A 23,166-nucleotide genomic window follows, 5' to 3' on the forward strand; every position below is an offset into this window, starting at 1 on the left:
CCGTGAGCCTCACATGGGACAACCTGATTACCCTGTGTCTACCCCAGCGCTTAGAACAGTGCTCTGCACGTAGTAAGCACTTAACAAATACCAACATTATTATTATTATTCAAGGATGAACATGGGGTGAAGGAAGAAAAAGAAAGGGAGAAAGGAAAGAAATAAGGAGGTAAAGAGTGGAGAGGGGAAGCAGAGGGTGGAATCAATCAATCAATCATTCAGTTGCATTTATTGAACACTTACTGTGTGAAAAGCACTATACTAAGAGCTTAGGAGAATACAATATAGAGCTTACAGTCTAGAGGGGGAGACAGACATTCAAATAAATTACAGATGTGTACATAAGTGCTGTAGTGCTGAGGGTGGGAAGAATAAATGATATAAATCCAAGTCCAGCGGTGACACAGAAGGAGAAGGAGTGGGGGAAAATTAGGGCTTAGTTGAGGAAGGTCTCTTGGAGGAGATGTGATTTTAACAAGGCTTTGAAGATGGGGGAGTGATCTTTTGTTGGACGTGAAGGGAGATGGAGTCCCAGGCCAAAGGCAGGATATGGGCAAGGGTTTTTTTCACTCATTCAATCGTATTTATTGAGCACTTACTGTGTGCATGGCACTGTGCTAAGTGCTGGCAGCAGAGGACAAAAAAGGGAGAAGAAGAGGAGGGGAAGGGGGAGGAAGGTAGACCTTATTTTTGTTGCCACACTGTCAACGCCAATGTGGCTTTTCTCATCCATCATAGAGCTCTGGGACTAGGCCAGAGACTTCTTCTTCTGGAGGCCTCTTCTCCCATTGTCCTCCATAAAAGGGAATGTCATGGCTCTAGAAGTGATTTTAAAACCCAAGGGACCACAGTTTCCAAGACATTTCCAGTACAATGTCACGTGAACAGTAATGATTTTGTTTTTGCTCGCTCAGCAAGTGGAAAGTGGCTCAGGCACTGGGGATCTACAAGGTTTAAACCAGCACCACGGCTAGGGAGTTAGAAAGATACCTTAACTCCGGTTTCCCTCGGGACTTCCACGGGACTCTTGAGTAGAATCAATATGGCACCCAGAACCAGTGAATGTCAAAGATAACAATTCATAAATTCGATGCCGGTTTTGTATCACATGGGAGGACGTCAGCTTGTGCGTGTGTGAAACGAACAAATGGAAAATGCATCAAGATGATTTCAGCTTGTGCACGTACGGAACAAAGAAAATGAATCTAGATGATCCATATATCCTCTGTCATTTGCAAGACTGACAGAATACGGCAACAAGGGAAATAAAACTTTACACAGCATCTGAGGTCAAGAAAACTGTGGTAACTTCTAATCCATTAAAAACATCAACCACACCCACACATATGCACATCAAATCACTATGTGCACATAGCTGTAAGTGTGCTTTGTGGGACATCCTGGTCTCGATCTGCCTTTCTTTATATCAAAAATAAACCAAGAAAAATGGTCATTTTCATTACAAAGCAAGCCACAGTTAGAAAATAACTATGGCTGTTGTCATGGCCTAAACCAAATTAATTCCATTCCAAGATTTACCGATTTTTGTGCTCCCTCTACAAGTCTAAGGAGTCTGAACCATCCTTACCTAATTTCACTTCTGCATTTTCTGTCAGTAAGACGTTCTGCCCTTTAATGTCTCGGTGAATCACTTTATGCTGATGCAGGTGACTCAGTCCCTGGAGAGATGAAGAAATAGGAAGGGTTTAATGGAAATACATCCAAGTTCCAAATGCATTCTTTTCTACACACTCAACAATCATGCCAATGAGCAAAAAATTAGAAATAAAAAAGAGGCCCATATGTAGGGTTAGACTTATTTATAACTAAAATTTTCATATGCCCAAAATAATGTCCTAAATTACAGGATGGGGGAACACTAATTCATTTATTCCTTCCTAGCACGGGACTTTGCAGTGTCTAAAACAGGATTCAAATTAACAGACAACAGAGATCAAGGGAAGCAGCATAGCTTAGTGGAAAGAGCATGGGCCTGGAATTCAGAGGGCCGGTTCTAATTCCGGCTCTGCCAATTGCTTGCTGTGTGACCTTCGGAAAGTAACTTAATTTCTCTGTGTTTCAGTTTCCTCAGCTGTAAAATATGGACTAAATCCTACTCCCTCACTTAGACTGTGAGCCCCATGTAGGACAGGGACTGTGTCTAACCTGATAAATTTCTATCTACCCCAGCACTTGTAACTGAACATGACATATAGTAAGCACTTACCAAATACCAAAAAAAGTTACTTCCGATAAATGGTATGTGCAATCTGACCTCCTTTGTTCATTTTCACATACATTTTTTCAAATTAAATTAGAAATTTTATTTATTTATATTAGACAGGATAAACTAATTCCTCACATCTAATGACTTAGTTCTAAACATTTAACAAGACAAATACATTCTGTATTGGTTTTAAATATATATGGATTTATATAAAGAGGAACAAGTTCTACCTCGTCTTCCACTGTAATTTTCAGAGCTGCATTAGGCAGTCCCTTGACTTTGTACTTATTACATAACACACAATCTTTCTTAGTGACATCTAAACTTAGATTTTTACCAGTTCTTCATTCAGCTATTGTTTTGGGTTCGAGGATACAAGATACCAAGGTTATAGATTCGCTCTGTGATTTCTGTGACATACCACTGATTTTAGTGACAATGTAACAGTTGAAGATTTAAGAAAAATAATAACTGTGGTATTTGTTACGTGCTTACTATGTGTCAAACACTGTACTAAGTGCTGAGGGAGATACAGGATTATTAGGTTGGACACAGTCCCTGTCCCAAATGGGGTTCACCACTGTAAGGGGAAAGGGGAACAGGTGTGGAATCCCCATTTTACAGATGAGGAAACTGAGGCACACAGAAGTTAAGTAACTTGCCTAAGGTCACTCAGCAGGCTCGTGGCAGAGTTCGGATTAGTACCCAAGTCCACTATTTCTAGGCCCATGCTCTTTCCTCTAGGTTATGCTGCTTCAGTTTATTATTATTATTATTAATAATATTAATGGTATCTGTTAAGCACTTACTATGTGCCAAGCACTGTTTTACGTGCTGGGGTAGAAACAGGGTAATCAGATGGTCACACGTGGGGCTCACACTTTTAATCCCCATTTTACAGATGAGGTAATAAAGGAACAGAGAGGTTAAGTGATTTGCCCAAGGTCCCACAGTAGACAAGGGGCAGAGCTGGGATTAGAACCCAGGTCCTCTGACTCCCAAGCTCTTGCTCTTTCTAGTTAGCCAAGCTGCTTCTCTTAAATTTAAAAACTGCGGTCACACAGTTTATTCTGTTTATAATCACGACAGGACCTCACGACGCCCCTGTACTTGCAGGGATTAGAGTGAGCAAATTCACGGTACACCCGGATAATCTTTAATTGAGACAGTTCTATAGAATCAGAATTAAGCTAGCCACTTATGAATTAACTGGCCATTAACTTACTTATATGCTAGCTACTGGGGAATCACTACTTACTAATATGGGCTTGCTCCATAGCAGCGAAAGGGAGCACAAGTGAGGAGACTATGGGAAAGAAATGAAATGGGTGGGAAAGTCAGGAAAAGAAAGGGAGGAGGGAGATGGGGAGAGAAAAGGAAGAAGGAAGGTTCTAGATGGTAAGGAGAGAAGCAGAAACCTGGAGTGATGGGAAACACACACACACAAAAATAAAAATCTCATGACTCCTTTGAGCTTTTAGCTAGGGAAGATTCCTACCTATCTTGCCGGAATAGTGTAGTTTCTGAAGTTAAAATAGAGCTTTTAAAGGAATTCTATATCATAAGCAAGCCAGTAGTAATTATAAGGGAAACCAGAATGGATGGCAAAGCCCCCTTTTTTTTTTTGGTTTTTTTTTTTTGCTGCTGCAGAGTTCAGCATTAAGTATCGCGATACTGTGTTAACCCAGGAATCAATCAGTGGTATTTCTTTTTTCACAAAGAAATAGATCCCAGGTTTACACCGACTGCCTCGGTCAGGAGGTTCAGAGGAAACAGGGAAGTTCTATCTTTATGGAGAGACTGATAAAGAGTACAGTGTTTAAATATAGATGCATTTTAAACTGGGTCCAACTTACCTTGCCAAAATTTTAACCGACAGAAAAGTGATTCCTCAGCAAAAGTTTCCTTTTGGCTATGTTGGTAGAAACCAAGATAATAGTAATACTAATAATAATTGTCGTATGTGTTAAGCACTTACTATGTTCCAGGCACTGTACTAAGTGCTGGGGTAGATAAAAGTTTATCAGGTTGGACACAGACCCTGTCTCACATGGGACTCACAGACTTAATCCCCATTTTATAGATGAGGTAACTGAGGCCCTAAGAAGTAAAGTGACTTGCCCAAGGTCACACAGCAGATAAGTGACGGAGCCAGGGTTGGAACCCAGGGTCTTCTGACTCCCAGGCCTGTGCTCTATCCACTAAGCCATTAGAGAAAATAACTCAAAATCTCAGTGGACTCTTCCAGCTTTTGCAGTTGGACAGAGTTTCACTCTTTCTTCATAAGTGGAATACTGTGATTGCTTGTCTGAGCTACAGACTTTCCACAAATTTAAAAAAGAAGTGATACTCTCTTGGAGGACAAATGAGAAAATGTCTTTGAGATGGATATGAACAGGGTTTCTATCTTAACTCGTGAAAAATGGATACCTAATGGGAATTCAGCTTATCGTGGGCCGGGAACGTGTCTACCAATTCTGTTATATTGTATTCTCCCGAGCTCTTAGTACAGTGTTCTGCACAAAGTGAGTGCTCAATAAATACGATCAATTGAATTCATCTGTAAAGTAGCAAAGGTAGCAAATAAGCGTTTAGTACAGTGCTCTGCACATAGTAAGCGCTTAATGAATACGACTGAATGAACTGAATGAATGAAATAAGGCCGTTCCTAGTGGAACTGGAACTCTAGTTCAAATGCACTTCAAGACATCAGATTTCTCCAGATTTCACCAAATTGGGCTTCATATCACTCATGTCACCAGGCACCCAAGATGCTTGGTGGGTGGGGGCTGGGAGGGGGAACGTGCAACGGCTGTCTTGAAACTTGCAAGGATGAAAAAGGAATGTCCCTCCGTCCCCAGCACTTGAAAGTATGACAGAGGACCTGACGCATACCCGTAAAATCTCCCGGCAGATGTAGGCGATCCATTCCTCCTTCAAAGTGTTGCCTTTTGTGTTCTTGATCAGATCAGTAACGGAGCCGGCCCCGCAGAACTCCATCACCAGCTGGCAAGGAAGCAAAAGTGCAATTATTATAATTAAAGTTCAAAGTGTGCACGTAAATAATGTCAGTCAGTTACCTTGGAGTGCAATTCCTGCCTGGGGAAAGTGCGAATGAAATAACATTGGGCCCGGAAATTTTAACTTAAAGTCGGCGAGTTGTCATTTGACCGAAACGAAATGAAAGTTAAAATTGGTCAAAGCTAAAAAATTAGAGTCAGAGATTGGAGTTATAATAATGATAATAATAATGGTATTTGTTAAGCGCTTACTCTGTGTCAGGCACTTTACTAAGCACTGAGGTGGGTACAAGCAGAGTTAGACACAATCCCTGTCCCATTGAGGGCTCATAGTCTCAATTCTCATTTTACAGATTAGGGAACTGAGGCCCAGAGAAGTGAAGTGACTTGCCCACGGCCACACAGCTGACAAGTAGCGGAGGCGAAATTCGAACCCATGAACTCTGACTCCCAAGCCGGGGCTCTTTCCACTGAGCTATGCTGTTTCTCTACTACTGTGTCTCTGCCACTCCAAACTCTTAGCTCATTGTGGGCAAGAAATGGGTCCGTCAACTCAGTTGCATTGTACTCTTACAAGAGCTTAGTTCAGTGTTCTGCACATAGTAAATGCTCAATAAATATTATTGATTGATTAATGTCTCTCTAAAAAATTCCAGGGCAGGAAGAGAGTACCACGCATTGTAGAACCAGTTGTTTCTTCAGTGGCACTGTAAGCTGTAATGGCACGAAGTACCTGGTTTTAATTAACTTTAGCAAATGTTCCCAGAGGCTTGGGTGCATCAAATACAGTCAATAAAACATAAATCCTAATTAAGCACCTTTCATCCGAGACTATCCCACATAAAACCACTACGTCACTTGGCAACTTTTTGAGGAAGAACATACAATCATACTTCATTTTCCTGAGGGGAAAAGTGATGCATCGGTAAGGGTGACTTTTGGTACGAGCTTCCCTCTTCATGAAACAACCTCCTACTCCACATTATCCAGGTTGACGCTCCACAAAGTTTTTCCTAATCTAGAAGTGCGATGTGCGGTGTCATTCCTAACTCAATCAGAAAGTGGGTCCTATTTAGTAGAAAGAACAAGCAGATGGGCTAAAAATAATTAACGATCCAGGTTGACTTCATTAAGCGGCGTGGCTCAGTGGAAAGAGCCTGGGCTTCGGAGTCAGAGGTCATGAGTTCGACTCCCGGCTCTGCCACTTGTCAGCTGTGTGATTGTGGGCATGTCACTTAACTTCTCTGTGCCTCAGTTCCCTCATCTGTAAAATGGGGATTAAAAGTGTGTGAGCCCCACGTGGGACAACCTGATTACCCTGTATCTCCCCAGCGCTTAGAACAGTACTCGGCACCTAGTAAGCGCTTAACAAATACCAATATTATTATTATCATTATTACCTTCATCCTTCCTTCACTGCCTTCATTACAATGGACTGGGCAAAGTGTCCTCTTAGTGGTGGAGGTAGAGAGAAGTGCAGAAGGATAAGACAGTGTGAACTGTTATGAGAGGCAGTGTGGCCTAATGGATAGAGCACGGGCCTGGGCATCAGAAGGACCGGGGTTCTAATCCCTGCTTCTTCTGCTGTGTGACCTGCAGCAGTTCATGTAACTTCTCTGTGCCTCAGTTACCTCCTCTGTAAAATGGGGATGAAGACTGTAACCCCCATGTGGAACATGGACTGTGTACCACCTGATTAACTTGTAGCTACCCCAGCGCTGAGTGTCTAGCATAGAATAAGCACTTAAATGCCATTAAAAAACAATGAGAGACGAGACAGAGGAGATACCCCTTGCTGGGAGAAGCTCAGGTCTGCCCTCTAAGTTCCCATGGCTGTCTCTCTCCCTGGACATTTTCTTAATATTTCCCAAAACTCGTAACGGCCGCTCTAGACTATGAATTTCCTGAGGGCAGGAATCATTCATTCAATAGTATTTATTGAGCACTTACTGGCTCAGTGGAAAGAGCACGGGCTTTGGAGTCAGGGCTCATGAGTTCGAATCCCAGCTCTGCCACTTGTCGGCTGTGTGACTGTGGGCAAGTCACTTAACTTCTCTGTGCCTCAGTTCCCTCATCTGTAAAATGGGGATTAAGACTGTGAGCGCCACGTGGGACAACCTGATTCCCCTATGTCTACCCCAGTGCTTAGAACAGTGCTCTGCACATAGTAAGCGCTTAACAAATACCAACATTATTATTATTATTATCACTGTACTAAGCGCTTGGAATGAACAAGTCGGCAACAGATGGAGACAGTCCCTGCCATTTGACTGGATTATGGCATTTGTTGAGCAGCATTTTTCTAAGCGTTGGGATCAGTACAGGTTAATCAGATAAAATAATAATAATAATAATAATGATGTTGGTATTTGTTAAGCACTTACTATGTGCTGAGCACTGTTCTAAGAGCTGGGGTAGATACAGCGTGGCTCAGTGGAAAGAGCCCGGGCTTCGGAGTCAGAGGTCATGGGTTCGACTCCCGGCTCTGCTACTTGTCAGCTGTGTGACTGTGGGCAAGTCACTTAACTTCTCTGTGCCTCAGTTCCCTCATCTGTAAAATGGGGATTAACTGTGAGCCTCACGTGGGACAACCTGATTACCCTGTATCTCCCCCTGCGCTTAGAACAGTGCTCGGCACATAGTAAGCGCTTAACAAATACCAACATTATTATTATTATTATTACAGGGTCATCAGGTTGTCCCACATGAGGCTCACAGTTAATCCCCATTTTACAGATGAGGTAACTGAGGCACAGAGAAGTGACCTGCCTACAGTCACACAGCTGACAAGTGGCAGAGCCGGGATTCAAACTCATGACCTCTGACTCCCAAGCCCGTGTTCTTTCCATAATAATAATAATATAATGATATAATAATAATAATAATAATGATATTTGTTCATTCATTCAATTGTAATTATTGTGCACTTACTGCCTGCAGAGCACTGTATCAAGCATTTGGAAAGTACAACTAGGGCAACAGAGACAATCCCTACCCAACAACGGGCTTACTCTGTGCCAAGCACTGTTCTAAGCCCTGGGGGAGATACAAGGTAATCAGGTCATAATAATAATAATAATGTTGGTATTTAAGCGCTTGCTATGTGCAGAGCACTGTTCTAAGCACTGGGGTAGATACAGGGTAATGAGGTTGTCCCACGTGAGGCTCACGGTCTTCATCCCCATTTTACAGATGAGGGAACTGAGGCCCAGAGAAGTTAAGTGACTTGCCCACAGTCACACAGCTGACAAGTGGCAGAACCAGGATTCAAACCCATGGCCATCCCACATGGGGCTCACAGTATTAATCCCCATTTTTACAGATGAGGTACCTGAGGCACAGAGAAGTGAAGCGACCTGCCCAAAGTCACACAGCTGACAAGTGGCAGAGTTGGGATTAGAACCCACGACCTCTGCCTCCCAAGCCCGTGCTCTTGCCATTAAGCCACGCTGCTTCTCAACCCCTGTCCTTCATGGGGCTCACAGTCTAAATACGAGGGAGAGTAGGTAACTGAATTCTTTTAAGCACTTACTACAGTGCTCTGTAGGCAGTACGTGTCCAACAAGTACTGTTGTTCGATTGACTGTTGTCTCGAGTGCTTCTGTACACTACACTGGAAGCTTGCTGTGGGCAGGGAACGTGTCTACCAACTCAGTCATACTGTCGCTTCTACAGCGTGGCTCAATGGAAAGAGCCTGGGCTTGGGAGTCAGAGGTCATGGGTTTGAATCTCCGCTCTGCCACTTGTCAGCTGTGTGACTGTGGGCAAGTCACTTCACTTCTCTGTGCCTCAGTTCCCTCATCTGTAAAATGGGGATGAAGACTGTGAGCCTCACGTGGGACAACCTGATTACCCTGCACTTCCCCCACCATTTAGAACAGTGATCTGCACGTAGTAAGCGCTTAACAAATACCAACAGTAGTACTACTCACCCAAGTGCTTAGTACAGTGCTCTCCACAGAGTAAGTACTCAATAAATATGATTGACTGATTGTTTCTGGCAGCTGTTTATTCATTGGCCAGAAACACCTGACACTGAACTTTCTGGTAACCAACCCTTACTCTTGCCACATCCTATCTCCTCTTGTCCTGAAACACACATAGTACACTCAGAGAATGTAAAAATATTTACTGTTCAAAATGTTCTGATGATAAAAAACAAGTGTTTATAGCCACATACGTGATCTAGTAGAGCTGCTGACAGAACTCAGCCCTTTTCTATTCTAATTCTAGGAAGGAAAGAATCAATGTTGAGAATAGTGATGATAATAATGATTAAAATAATAATAATGTTGGTATTTGTTAAACGCTTACTATGCGCAGAGCACTGTTCTAAGCGCTGGGGGAGATACAGGGTAATCAGGTTGTCCCTCGTGAGGCTCACAGTCTTCATCCCCATTTTACAGATGAGGGAACTGAGGCACAGAGAAGTGAAGTGACTTGCCCACAGTCACACAGCGGACAAGTGGCAGAGCCAGGAGTCGAACCCATGACCTCTGACTCCGAAGCCCGGGCTCTTTCCACTGAGCCATGCTGCTTCTAGTACACAGAAGATTATACTAGATTATAGTATTTAAGAGCTTGCTATGTGTCAAGCACTGTACTAAGCACTGGGGTGGATCCAAGCAAATTGTACTGGACACAATCCCAGTCCCACTTGGGGCTCACAGTCTCAATCCGTATTTTATAGATGAGGTAACCGAGGCACAGAGAAATGAAGTGACTTTCCCAGAGTCACACCATGACTATCGGGGGGGAGCGGGAGACAGTGTCTAGGGGAATCTGGTTCCTCAGGATAGTGCTTAGTACAGGGCTCTGTACACAGTAATAAATACGACCGTCTGACTGAGCAATAAGAGACAGGGATGCCTAACAGACTTATGGAAAACTGATCAAAAGTCCCTATGCGATAGGGGAGCATTTACCCACTTATTAGCTGATCTGGGCCCTTTCCATAGCCACCAGACATGCGCAGTGGCAAGGACGATGATTTTTCTGTAGCAGGAATCAGATCTGAATAGATATCCCAAGTATATGTAACATGCCAGGTCATACTAATCCAGCACAGCAGATGAAGTAGGAAAAGGAAGTAACCCTCCATGGTTCCAGGCTCTGGACAGCACTCTTTTGACCCGCAGAGGATGGAATGGGAGACTGTGAGTCAGTGGGACAGGTATCTTCTTTTACCATGAGCTCCAGCTGTCAGGCCCTCTTGCTCTTGTCCTCAGAGTCTGCATGAGGTGTCTTGGACATGGGGTTTTTCGGCAGAGAGGCCTAGTGGAAAAAGCACGGCCCTGGGAGTCGGAAAGACCCGGGTTCTAATCCCAGCTCTGCCAATTACTTGCTGTGGGGCTTTGGACAAGTCACTTAACTTCTCTGTTCCTCAGTTTCCTCAACTGTAAAATAGAGATTCGATACCGATTAGACTGTAAACCCGTCAATGGGCAGGGACTGTCTCCATCTGCTGCCGATTTGTACATTCCAAGCGCTTAGTACAGTGGTCTGCACATAGTACGCGCACAATAAACACTATTGAATGAATACCTTTTGAATACCAATGAATACCAATGAATACCAATACCAATGAATACCAATGAATACCAAATGAATACCAATTCATACAATTGAATGAATTGAATGAGGAGCAAGACTGAGCTCCTCATCTTCCCTCCCGAACTCGGTTCTCTCCCAGACTGCTCTATCACCGTGGATGGCACGACCATCCTTCCCGTCTCTCAGGCCCGCAATCTCGGTGTCATCCTTGACTCGTCTCTCTCGTTCACCCCACACATCCTATCCGTTACCCAGACCTGCCGGTTTCATCTTTACAATATCGCCAAGATCCGCCCTTTCCTCTCCACCCAAACGGCTACCTTACTGCTACGGGCTCTCCTTATATCCCGGCTAGACTACTGTGTCAGCCTTCTCTCTGACCTCCCTTCCTATTCTTCACTCTGCTGCCCGGCTCATCTTCCTGCAGAAACGATCTGGGCATGTCACTCCCCTTCTTAAACAACTCCAGTGGTTGCCCATCAACCTCCGCTCCAAACAAAAACTCCTCACTCTAGGCTTCAAGGTTCTCCATCACCTTGCCCCTTCCTACCTCTCCTCCCTTCTCTCTTTCTACCGCCCACCCCGCACGCTCCGCTCCTCTGCCGCCCACCTCCTCACCGTCCCTCGGTCTCGCCCATCCCGCCGTCGACCCCCGGGCCACGTCCTCCCGCGGTCCCGGAACGCCCTCCCTCCTCACCTCCGCCAAACTGATTCTCTTCCCTTCTTCAAAACCCTACTTAAAACTCACCTCCTCCAAGAGGCCTTCCCAGACTGAGCTCCTCTTCTCCCTCTACTCCCTCTACCACCCCCCCTTCACCTCTCCGCAGCTAAACCCTCTTTTCCCCCCCTTTCCCTCTGCTCCTCCCCCTCTCCCTTCCCATCCCCTCGGCACCGTACTCGTCCGCTCAACTGTATATATTTTCATCACCCTATTTATTTTGTTAATGAAATGTACATCGCCTCGATTCTATTTAGTTGCCATTGTTTTTACGAGATGTTCTTCCCCGTGACTCTATTTATTGCCATTGTTCTCGTCTGTCCGTCTCCCCCGATTAGACCGTAAGCCCGTCAAACGGCAGGGACCGTCTCCATCTGTTGCCGACTTGTTCATCCCAAGCGCTTAGTACAGTGCTCTGCACATAGTAAGCGCTCAATAAATACTATTGAATGAATGCCTATTCTCCCATCTACTTAGATTGTGAGCCCCATGTGGGGCAGGGACTGTGTCTGACCTAATTAACCTGTACCTAACCCAGTGCTTAGAACAGTATATGACATAGAGTTTTTGACTATATACATAGTGTTTGACATAAAACAGCGTTTCACATTGACTAAGAAACAGCGTGACCTAGTGGAAAGAGCACAGGCTTGGGAGTCAGAGGTCGTGGGTTCTAATTCCGACTCTGCCACTTAGCTGTGTGACCTTGGGCAAGTCACTTAACTTCTCTGTGTCCCAGCTACCTTATCTGTAAAATGTGGATGAAGACTGTGAGCCACACAAGGGACAACCTGATAACCTTGTATCTCCTCCAGCACTGAGAACACTGCTTGGTGCACAGTAAGGCTTAACAAATACCAACATTATTATTATATAGTAAGCGCTTAACAAATACCATTAAAAAAAAGAGGGGCACCCCACCAGGGGACAAGGATCGGCGGGGAACCCAGCCAATTAACTCAGCTCTAATAATAATTATAATGATAATAGTACTTAAGTGCTTACTATGAGCCAAGCCCTGTTCTAAGCACCAGGGTAGAAACAAGTTAATCAGGTCAGACACAATCCCTGACCTGCATGGGGCTCACACTCTTAATCCCTATTTTACAGATGAGGAAACTGAGAACCAGAGAAGTTAACTGACTTGCCCAAGGTGACACAGCAGAAATGTAGAGGAGCTGGGATTAGAACCCAGATCCTTCTGAATCCCAGGCCCATGCTCTATCCACTGTTGTCCACTGGTGCATCATGGCTCAGACAGGGAACAGGGAAAGGAGTTATTTGGGGACCTTGGCTAATGTTCACTAGACCCCAACTCATCCCTATTAGGTTAGGTACTTTCCTGTGTCTACCTAGGGTGCAGATCTAGAGATGAGAATTGCTCGAGAAATTCCCTCTAATGTGGGAGAATAGTCTCTTAACCCTGTTGAAAACTTTTAACTCCTTCCCCAGATCTTAATTCCCAAACCATATTTGCTTGGCTCAGGAACTTCTTTTTTCAAAATGGTATTTGTGAAGTGCTTACTATGTGCCAGACACTGACATAAGCGCTGGGGTAGATACAAGCCTACCAGGTTGGATACAGTCCTCGTTCTACATGGGGCTCACAGTCTAAATCCCCATTTTCCAGATGAGGTAACCGAGGCACAGAAAAGTGAAGTGACTTGCCCAAGATCACACAGCAGATAAGTGGCAGAGCTGGGATTAGGATCCGGGTTGTTCTGACCCCCCAGGCCCATGCTCTATCCACTAGGCCATGGTGCTCCTCCCAGAAATCCACTCCTTGATCCTGCACCAGGTCCAGAAAATCCCCCACACCAAGTCCTATGCATTCAGGGCAGCAGTGGAAGTCATGGAAAATGATGGAAAATACAGCAAAATACATTCAAATCTACTGTAAAGCTCGGCTCTAATGTCATTCGGTTTTATAACATTGGATGCTCAGCTCCGACGAATTGCTGGTAAATGATTCTCTCCCACTATGAAACAGAATGATTATCAAATGATGAAATACACTAAAAATGCTGGCAATGGGTTGCTCTAGCCATGGGGAAATGGTGATAATTACCACTAACACCATGTAGCTTGGACTGCCTCTCACTGCAGGTAACCTCACTCACATTAATAAACAGATATTCGGTTAAAGATGCCAAACACAGAAGTGCTACATCAACAGCTTTACATATCATGTGGAGGAGAGAAAAAAGTGGATCACTAACCAACACCCCCCCGCAGAAAGGTATTCTGTAAAATTAACTTTTCAATAAGCGTTTCCCCTTATTATCTTTTCCTCGATAGCTGTTACTGAAAACCAAAGCTAGATCTAGTCCCTTCATTCCTTTATTGCCACTGGATTCAGGACAATTTCCAAATGGCCCAAAGCACTTAGTACAGTGTTCTGCACACGGTAAGCACTCAATAAATACAATCGAATGAATGAGTAATCCCTCCTCCCCTTCGCTCCTCTCAAAGGGTTTCTTAAAAAACAAAATAATGTCTGAGAAAAGCTTCTAAAAGTATATATATTTTCCATCTACACCAGCTCCTGTCCTGTTCTCTCTCTCTAGCCACTCATTCACTTTCACAGGCTCTTCTTCTGCCTCCCCTTCTAACTGTGGGAGTCCCTCAAGTTTCAGTTCTGGGTCCCCTTCTATTCTCCATCTCCATCCACTCCCTTGGAGAACTCATTCGCTCCCACGGTTTCAACTACCACCTCTCTGCTGATGATTCTCAAATCTACATCTCCAGCCCTGACCTCTCTCCTTCTCTGCAGTTTCATATTTCCTCCTGCTTTCCGGTCATCTCTACTCAGAAGTCCCACCGACACCTTAAATAAAAATGTCCAAAACAGTACTCCTTTTCTTCCCCACCTGGTCATTCCCCCCCACTGTAGACGCTAACACCGTCCTTCCTACGTCACAAGTCTGTAACCTTAGCATTATCCTCAACTCATCTCTCATACAACCCACACATTCAATCTGTCATCAAATCCTGTTGTTTCTGCCTACACAACATCACTAAAATCTGCCCTTTCCTCTCCATCCAAACTGCTACAGTGTTTCTAGACTGTGAGCCCATTGTTGGGTAAGGATCGTCTCTATTTGTTGCAGAATTGTACTTTCCAAGCTCTTAGTATAGTGCTCTGCACACAGTAAGTGCTCAATAAATACGACTGAATGAATTATCCAAGCACTTATCCTCTCCCACCTTGACTTCTGCATCAGCCTCCTAACTGACCTCCCTTCCTCCTGTCTCTCCCCACTCCAGTCCAGACCTCACTCTGCTGCTCGGATCATTTTTCTAAAAAAAGTTCAGTCCAGGTGTCCCCGCTCCTCAGGAACCTCCACATCAAACAGAAACTCCTTACCACTGGCTTGAAAGCACTCAGTCACCTTGTCTCTCCCTACCTTCCTCCACACTGTGTACTATATCCCAGCACATACACTTCACTCCTCTAGCGCCAGCGTACTCACCGTGTCATGATCTCATCTATCTTGCAGCTGACTCCTTTCCCCCATCCTCCCTCTGGCCTGGAACTCCTTCTTCGCCTCCATATAGTTCCGACCGCCACCGTCTCCACCTTCAAAGCCTTATTAAGATCATAGCTCCTCCAAGAAGCCTTCCCCGATTAACCCCTTTTCCCCACTGTAGCAAGCACTTGGGAGAGTACAATGTAGCAGAGCTGTCAGATACTTTCTCTGCCCTCCTTCATCCTCCTTTACAGTCATTCCTCCTTATAATATTAATAATAAAGTTGGTATTTGTTAAGCGCTTACTATGTGCAGAGCACTGTTCTAAGCACTGGGGTAGACACAGGGGAATCAGGTTGTCCCACGTGGGGCTCACAGTCTTAATCCCCATTTTACAGATGAGGGAACTGAGGCACAGAGAAGTTAAGTGACTTGCCCACGGTCACACAGCTGACAAGTGGCGGAGCTGGGATTCAAACCCATGACCTCTGACTCCAAAGCCCGTGCTCTTTCCACTGAGCCACGCTGCTCCTTCTCCCTTCCGTATCATCTCTGCAAAATACCATTATTATTATTATTATTATCATCATTATTATTATTTGTACTCTTTGGGCACTTGACCTTCACCCCTCCCGTCAGTCCCACAGCACTATGTACATACAGGGAAGCAGCACAGCCTAGACGAAAGGACACAGAACTAGGTTCTAATTCCAGCTTCACCATCTGTCTGCTGTGCGACCTTGGGTTAGTCACTTTACTTCTCTGTGGTTTTGTTCCCTCATCTGCCTAATGGGGATTCAATACCTGTTCTCCCGCCTACTTAGATTGCAAGCCCCATGCGGAACCTAATTTCCTTGTATCTATCCCAGCACTTAGTGTAGGGCTTGGCACATAGACAGCACTTAGCAGGTACCACAATCACTATTATTACAACCATTCATATATTCACTATATTAATATCTGTCTCCTCCTCTAGACTGAAGTTCGTTGTGTGCCGGGAAAGTGTCTAGCAACTCAGTGGTACTCTCCCAAGCGCTTAGTACAGTGCTCTGCATACAGCAGGCACTCAGTAATTACGATTGATGGATTGATTGATATATTACATAGAGAGAGATCCGTGAAAAGGCACCCATGAAATATAACATTCTTAGCAATTTGAGGCCTGGAAAAACCATAAGGATAGTTGATGAAGTATTTTTCCCTTTCATTTTGTAAATGGGCATTTTAAGAAAGTCCATCCATGGATTTCTGATGAAAGGACACTGGGACCACTTTAATTTCTAGGAGAATTATCGGTTTTACCCTGGAGAATGTCTGTGAAACACTTTGCGAGATATCCCCCAGAAATACCTAAACAAATCCTATGTTTTTTTGAAGATAGATCAATGAATCCCAAGAGAATCAAGTGCCCAAGTCTACTTTCCAACAAGAATGAAAGCTCTCAAGCAATGTATTGTTTTTATTTTTTGTAGTTTAATAATACCAGCTTTAAATTCCATTAAGTGATATACTCAGGTTCTTGGAAATGGGAATGCAGATTTGACCGTAGCTATTGCAATATTCCCTGCCTGATAACTAAAATTTTGGGGGGCAATTGCCATTGGTAGGACTGACAGTGAGTAGGCAATCTGCTTTTTCAAGAACTGGATTTTGGTAAGATACCACTGCAAATGCAAAATTTGGTTGAAGCTGGTGCTACTCTCGGTAATGGCAGTTATAGAGTACTTGCCGAGTGTGATGCATGCCGTATTAACTCCTAGGAAAAGTACAATCAATCAATCGACAGTTTTTACTGAGTGCCTCACTGGGTTGGTAAGTGACAAGAATGATTTTTCCAAACAGTAGGAATAAAAATGACTAACTTCCAAAAATGTTTTACTTACATAATTTTATAAGAGATGGTAATTGGCCATCAGTTCTGACAGCCATTTGGGCCTAGTTAGGCGATACCCCCTCGACCTCCAAGGCTGCTCCTGCCACCACCAAGTGCCAAGGAGAACAAGGCTGGGCTGCACATGAGCTTCCTTCCCCCTCTTTCAAGAAACGGAATTGGCCTAATAGATAGAGCACGGGCCCGGGAGTTATAAGGACCTGGGTTCTAATCCTGGCTCCACCACTGGTCTGCTGTGTGACCTTGGGCAAGTCCCTTCACTTCTCTGGGCCTCAGTTACCTCATCCGTAAAACAGGGTTAAGACTTTGAGCCCTATAAACTGTAAGCTCGTTGTGGGCAGGGAATATGCCTATTATATTGTTGTACTGTACTCTCCCAAGTGCTTAGTACAGTGCTCTGCGCACAGTAAGCACTTAGTAAATATAATTGACTGATTGACTGTGTCCAACCCTATTGTCTTGTATCTACCCCAGAGCTTAGAACAATGCCTAGTACATAGTAAGTGTTTAACAAATACCACAGTTATTATTATCAATATTATTGCCTTTTCTGCCGTTGCCCCGGCAACCACTGTCATCCCATGTGCCCCTGTTGGCAAGGCAACCTACACAGAAGTCAGCACGTGCCCCTAAGGACCTGCAGCGAAGCGGATGGGATTCCTCTTGCCGCTATCTCACTGTGGCGGCCCCTCCAATTTTTGGACACCAATATTTCTAAAGGCTTTGTTTTAGATATGGAGGAAAAATCAGTTGAATTGTAGGATTAAGCAAAAACTTCTTAGTATTGTCTTCAAGCTGCCCCAAATTCTTCATCTCTCCCCACGTTTCACACCAGCTTGACTGACCTACTATTTCCCAGCTTGCAAACTAGGCTTCTCCTAACCTCACCTTCTACCTCCAACTTGCTCTCCCATCTCCAACCTCTCATGTTTACACTGTTCCCAGGACAAATATGCCAGACAATCAATGATATTTACTGAGCACTTATTGCAGAGCACTGTATTAAGCACTGTATTAAACAATCCAACAGAGTGGTAGACTCATTCCCTGCCCACAAAGAGCTTTAGCTGTCCCTAGTTTTAAAGTGCTCCTGGAATCTCATTTCCTGACAGAAGCTATGCCTTATTCATTAATAATACTGTAATTCCTCCAAAGCAGAAGCCACTCTTAGCACTTATGATGACGATAACTGCATTTGTTAAGTGTTTACTACGTGCCAAGCACTGTGCTAAGTGCTGGGGTAGATACAACGTAATCAGGTTGTCCCATGAGTGGCTCACAGTCTTAATCCCCATTTTACAGAGGGGTTAACTGAGCTACAGAGAATTTAAGTGGCTTGCTCAAAGTCACACAGCAGACAGTTGGTGGAGCCGGAATTAGAACCCACATCCTCTGACTCCCAAGCCCGGGCTCCTTCCACTAAGTCACATTGCATGTCATTCCTGTGATGATGACGGTGAAGGCATTTAATAAGTAAGCGCTATGTGTCAAGCACTGTTCTAAGCTCTAAGCTCGAGGGTAGATACAAGGTAATCAGGTTGGACGCAGTCCCTGTCCCACGTGGCACTCACAGTCTTAGTCCCCATTCTGCAGATGAGGTAACTGTGACCCAGAAAAATGAGGTGACTTGCCCAAGGTCACAAAGCTGACAAGTGGGAGAGTTAGATTAAAACCCAGGTCCTTCTGACTCCCAGACCGATGGCTGTATGCATTATAATAATAACGATGGTATTTGTTAAGAGCTTACTATAGGCCAGCACTGTTCTAAGCGCTGGGGTAGGTACAAGGTGATCAGGTTGCCCCACATGGGGCTCACAATCTTAATCCCCATTTTTACAGATGAGGTAACTGAGGCACAGAGAAGTGAAGTGATTTGCCCAAAGTCAGACAGCAGACAAGTGGCAGAGCTGGGATTAGAACCCACAACCTCTGATTCCCAAGTCCATGCTCTTTTCACTAAGCCACGCTGCTTCTCATAAGGCACTGCTTCTGTACATAAAACATTTGTGAGGGCGGCTTGGCCTAGTGGAAAGAGCACAAACTGGAGACTGGTACCATTCGGGAAAAAAATAATAATAATGGCCCTGAAGCCCCCCTTATTTCCTGCTCATTCTCCACCAGGCAGTTACTTCAGCTTGGAGTCTGAAATGAATAAACTTGAAGAAACTCAGAAAATATCAAGGTCCCTTCTCTGTAGCAGACTTATTCAAAATTTGTATTAGCAGAGCGCTCAAATTATCCTTTATTTCTCTCAGGACATTTCTCAGCTCCCTAATCTCTGTGAAGCATTTATTTCCTCAGAGAACAGTTTGGAGGTATTCCTTGAATAGTCAAAGTCCACATCAGTGTTTGAACTGCATACCTCCAGAAAGTATGGGGAGTTCTTTTTTTCAATGGTATTATTTTTAATGGTATTTGTTAAGCACTCACGAGCACTGTTCTAAGTGCTGAGGTAGGTACAAGTTCATCAGGCTGGATACAGTCTCTGTCCCATGAGGGGCTCACAGCCCAAGGAGGAGGAAACTGAGGCACAGAGACATTAGGTGACTTGCCCAAGGTCACCCAGTAAGCAATCTGCAGGGCCATGATTCGAAGCCAGATCCTCTGATGCCCAGGCCCTTGATCTTTTCACTAGGCCACGCTTCTTTTTTGTTAAGCGTTTACTATGTGCTAGGCACTGTACTAGGTGCTGGGGTAGGTACAAGATAATCAGGTTGGACCCAATCCATGATTCACATGCGGCTCACAGTCTTAATCCCCATTTTACAGATAAGTTAACTGAGGCTCACAGAAGTTAAATGACTTGAAGGTCACACAGCAGACAAGGGGCAGAGCGGCATTAATAATAATAATAATGTTGCTATTTGTTAAGCGCTTACTAAGTGCAGAGCACTGTTCTAAGCACTGGGGTAGATACAGGGTAATCAGGTTGTCCCAAGTGAGGCTCACAGTTAATCCCCATTTTACAGATGAGGTAACTGAGGCACAGAGAAGTTAAGTGACTTGCTCACAGTCACATAGCTGACAAGTGGCAGAGCAGGGATTCGAACCCATGACCCCTGACTCCCAAGCCCAAGCTCTTTTCACTGAGCCACGCAGGTCTTCGGCTCCCCAGGCCCGTGCTCTTTCTACTGGGCCACACCGCTTCCCCAAGCTCAGTCTTAACTGCTGCACACATCACTATACTTTCCAAGTCTTGTTTGCATTCCTGAACTCCAGTTAACATCTGGAGCCTGTGGGAGGGATTTGCTCTTCTGAGCAGGAAATCTGTTCCCCTAATTTGGCAGAAGTGCAGTTATTTGTTTCTGAGAGTGATAGAACAATTGATTTTAGATTAAGAAGTGATTAAAATGTTCCACAAAAAGAAGCACCCCATTTCTGAGATACAGGCAGTGCTAAGATGATAAACAGATTTCAATTGACCCTTCAAGACTATTTGCTAGAAGAGGTGACAGTTTTAATGTTTTAGCAAGACTGCCTTCCTTTCTCATCTTTTATCTCCTGAAGCTATATGTGTTAGTACAGGCACTTAATATGATGCCTGCCATATAGTAAGTACTTAGTAATAATAATAATAATATTGGTATTTGTAAAGTGCTTACTATGTGCCAAGCACTGTTCTAAGCATTGGAGCTCACCTCCTCCAAGAGGCCTTCCCAGACTGACCACCCCCTTTCCCTTTGCTCTCCCTTCCCTTCCCCTCAGCACTGTGCTCATTTGTACATATTATTTATTACCTTATTTATTTTGTTAACGAGGTGTACATCCCCTTGATTCTATTTATCTTGATGATATCTTGTTTTTGTTTTGTTCTGTTTTGCTTTGCTGTCTGCCTCCCCTGGTTAGATTGTGAGCCCGTCATTGGGCAGGGACTGTCTCTATCTGTTGCCAAACTGTACATTCCAAGCGCTTAGTACAGTGGTCTGCACATAGTAAGTGCTCAATAAAAATAATAATAATAATAATGTTGGCATTTGTTAAGCGCTTACTATATGCAGAGCACTGTTCTCAGAGCTTGGGTAGATACAGGGTAATCAGGTTGTCCCACGTGAGGCTCACAGTCTTACAGATGAGGTAACTGAGGCACAGAGAATGAATGAATACAAGGTCTTCATGTTGCCCCACTTGGGGTCCAGTCTTAAAATTCCCATTTTACAGACGAGGTAACCAAGGTCCAGAGAAGTTAAGTGACTTGCCCAAAGTCACACAGCTGACATGTGATGGAGCTGGGATTAGAACCCACAACCTCTGACTCCCAAGCCCGGGCTCTTTGCACTGAGCCATGCTGCTTCTCTACCATTAACCAAAAAAAATAATATAGATATAAGCCATTTTTGGCTGGACTGTTTTGATGAAGAAGGCATAGGAATAGGAATAAAACAACACTGCAGAAAATCTTTTTTCATCTAGCTTGTTGTGCGCAGGGATTGTGTTCGTTTATTGTTGTATTTTAATCTCCCAAGTGCTTAGTACAGTGCTCTGCACACAGTAAGCGCTCAATAAATATAATTGAATAAATGCATGAATCTAGGCCCTAGGAATTTATTTTAGCGAGAGAAATAATGGGTAACAATGACCGGAAATTTTAGTTACTATTGTGAGGCATCTCTGACTTCCTTATGTGACTAACATCATATGCCACAGTGCTTACCACAGAGATAGGAAAAAGCATTGTTTATTTTACAATTCAGTAAGGTTTAAAATAATGCACTTGCTATTTCAATTAGCACCTTAGTAGTATTTTCTTTTACTTGGCCTCCTTAGTTCCCAGGAGATAATCAGGATTTTATGTCCTTTTTACAAATAGGCTAGCCTTGCAATAGCTCTAATGTCATTAAGAGACTAGGATGTGCTTTGTGTAGCTTCTTAATTTCAGGGAAATTAGTCAGTTTAATAGACCGTGATTCTTAGCCTCACCATTTTTACACAGAGCTGTGAATCTGAAAACCTCTTCATCTCAAAATGCAGGGGAAACATGAGGGCAAATGTCCTATGTCAGAAGCTTGCCTTACTTCCGAGAGATGTTAATCTTTGTTGAAAAAGCTCCTTTTTTCATTTTTTTTTTTATTTCTGTATAGGGCCCTCAGCAGCTAATAAAAGCGAATCACTTGGCCATTATCAGTAGTAGTTTTACTTGGACAAAGAACCTGAGCTAAACAAGTGTTTATCTGCACAGCAAGACTGAGAGAATTCTCCCAGGTTATAAAATTCAATCAGACACTTGAAACAACACAGGTTTGGTGAGGGACATATGCAATCTTCAGTCTCCACCTTCAAAGGAGTTTCCTGGGAAAAGCTTAATTACTTTTAACACAAAAATGATCAATCAATACCCTTGTTCTCACTATTGAAGCTGTGTGTCATAGTGGATAGGGCACGAGTCTGGAAGTCGGAAGGACTTGGGATCTAATCCTGGCTCTGCCACAGGTCTGCTGTGTGGCCTTGGGCAAGTCACTTCACTTCTCTGGACCTCAGTTATCTCATCTGTCAAATGGGGATTAAAAGTGTGAGTCCCATGTGAGTCAGGAACTATTTCCAACCTACATCCCCCGGTGCTTAGAATAGTGCTTGGCACATAGTAAGAAGTAATAATAATAATGTTATTTGTTAAGCGCTTATTATGTGCAGAGCACTGTTCTAAGCGCTGGGGTAGATACAGGGTAATCAGGTTGTCCCATATGAGGCTCACAGTTAAACCCCATTTTACAGATGAGGGAACTAAGGCACAGAGAAGTGAAGTGACTTGCCCACAGTCACAGAGCTGACAAGTGGCAGAGCCGGGATTCAAACCCATGAACTCTGACTCCCAAGCCCGGGCTCTTTCCACTGAGCCACGCTGCTTCTCTACCATAACCAGTACCATAATAACAAGTACCATAATAATAATTATTATTATTATTTTAGTTCCTTTTAGTTCACCCTTTTAGTTGCTGAAAAGCACTGTGGGGATTTTCTACCATGCAGCCCTCCATCCTCAACAAGCTGACTGCATTTGTCGATAGCCTGAGAAGTGGTATCTGGCCAGCCCAGCTGCCTGGCCTGACTTTTGGGAGGGCCTGGAAAAACAACAGGACAAGCTTTAGGTGCGTGACTCAGAGTCGTGCAAAGAGAATGAGCGAGTCCAGTTGTGATCTCAGGGTTACCTTGATTAGGTCTGCCTCTCTCAAATTGTCATCATCATCATCATCACAATAATAGTACTTATTAAGCACTTATGTGCCAAGCACTGTTCTAAGCACTGGGGTAGATACAAGGTAATCAGGTTGGGTACAGTCACTGTCCCCCAT

At 44.0% G+C, this 23,166-nt stretch overlaps 1 protein-coding gene across 10 annotated transcripts in view; it reads right to left on the minus strand.

The window, feature by feature from the left end:
- The window catches only part of TNIK (TRAF2 and NCK interacting kinase), a 484,943-nt gene that overhangs the window by 183,318 nt on the left and 278,459 nt on the right, over nucleotides 1-23,166 (minus strand). For all 10 annotated transcript variants that reach the window (XM_029061407.2, XM_029061401.2, XM_029061394.2 and 7 more), the window contains exons 5-6: nucleotides 5,123-5,233; nucleotides 1,589-1,679 (exon numbers count right to left, since the gene is read on the minus strand). In XM_029061407.2, coding sequence (XP_028917240.1) covers nucleotides 1,589-1,679; nucleotides 5,123-5,233 — 202 coding nt within the window. The remainder of the gene's footprint in view (nucleotides 1-1,588; nucleotides 1,680-5,122; nucleotides 5,234-23,166) is intronic.

The sequence above is a fragment of the Ornithorhynchus anatinus genome, chromosome 1, assembly GCF_004115215.2.
Source record: "Ornithorhynchus anatinus isolate Pmale09 chromosome 1, mOrnAna1.pri.v4, whole genome shotgun sequence".
Classification (NCBI taxonomy): domain Eukaryota; kingdom Metazoa; phylum Chordata; class Mammalia; order Monotremata; family Ornithorhynchidae; genus Ornithorhynchus; species Ornithorhynchus anatinus.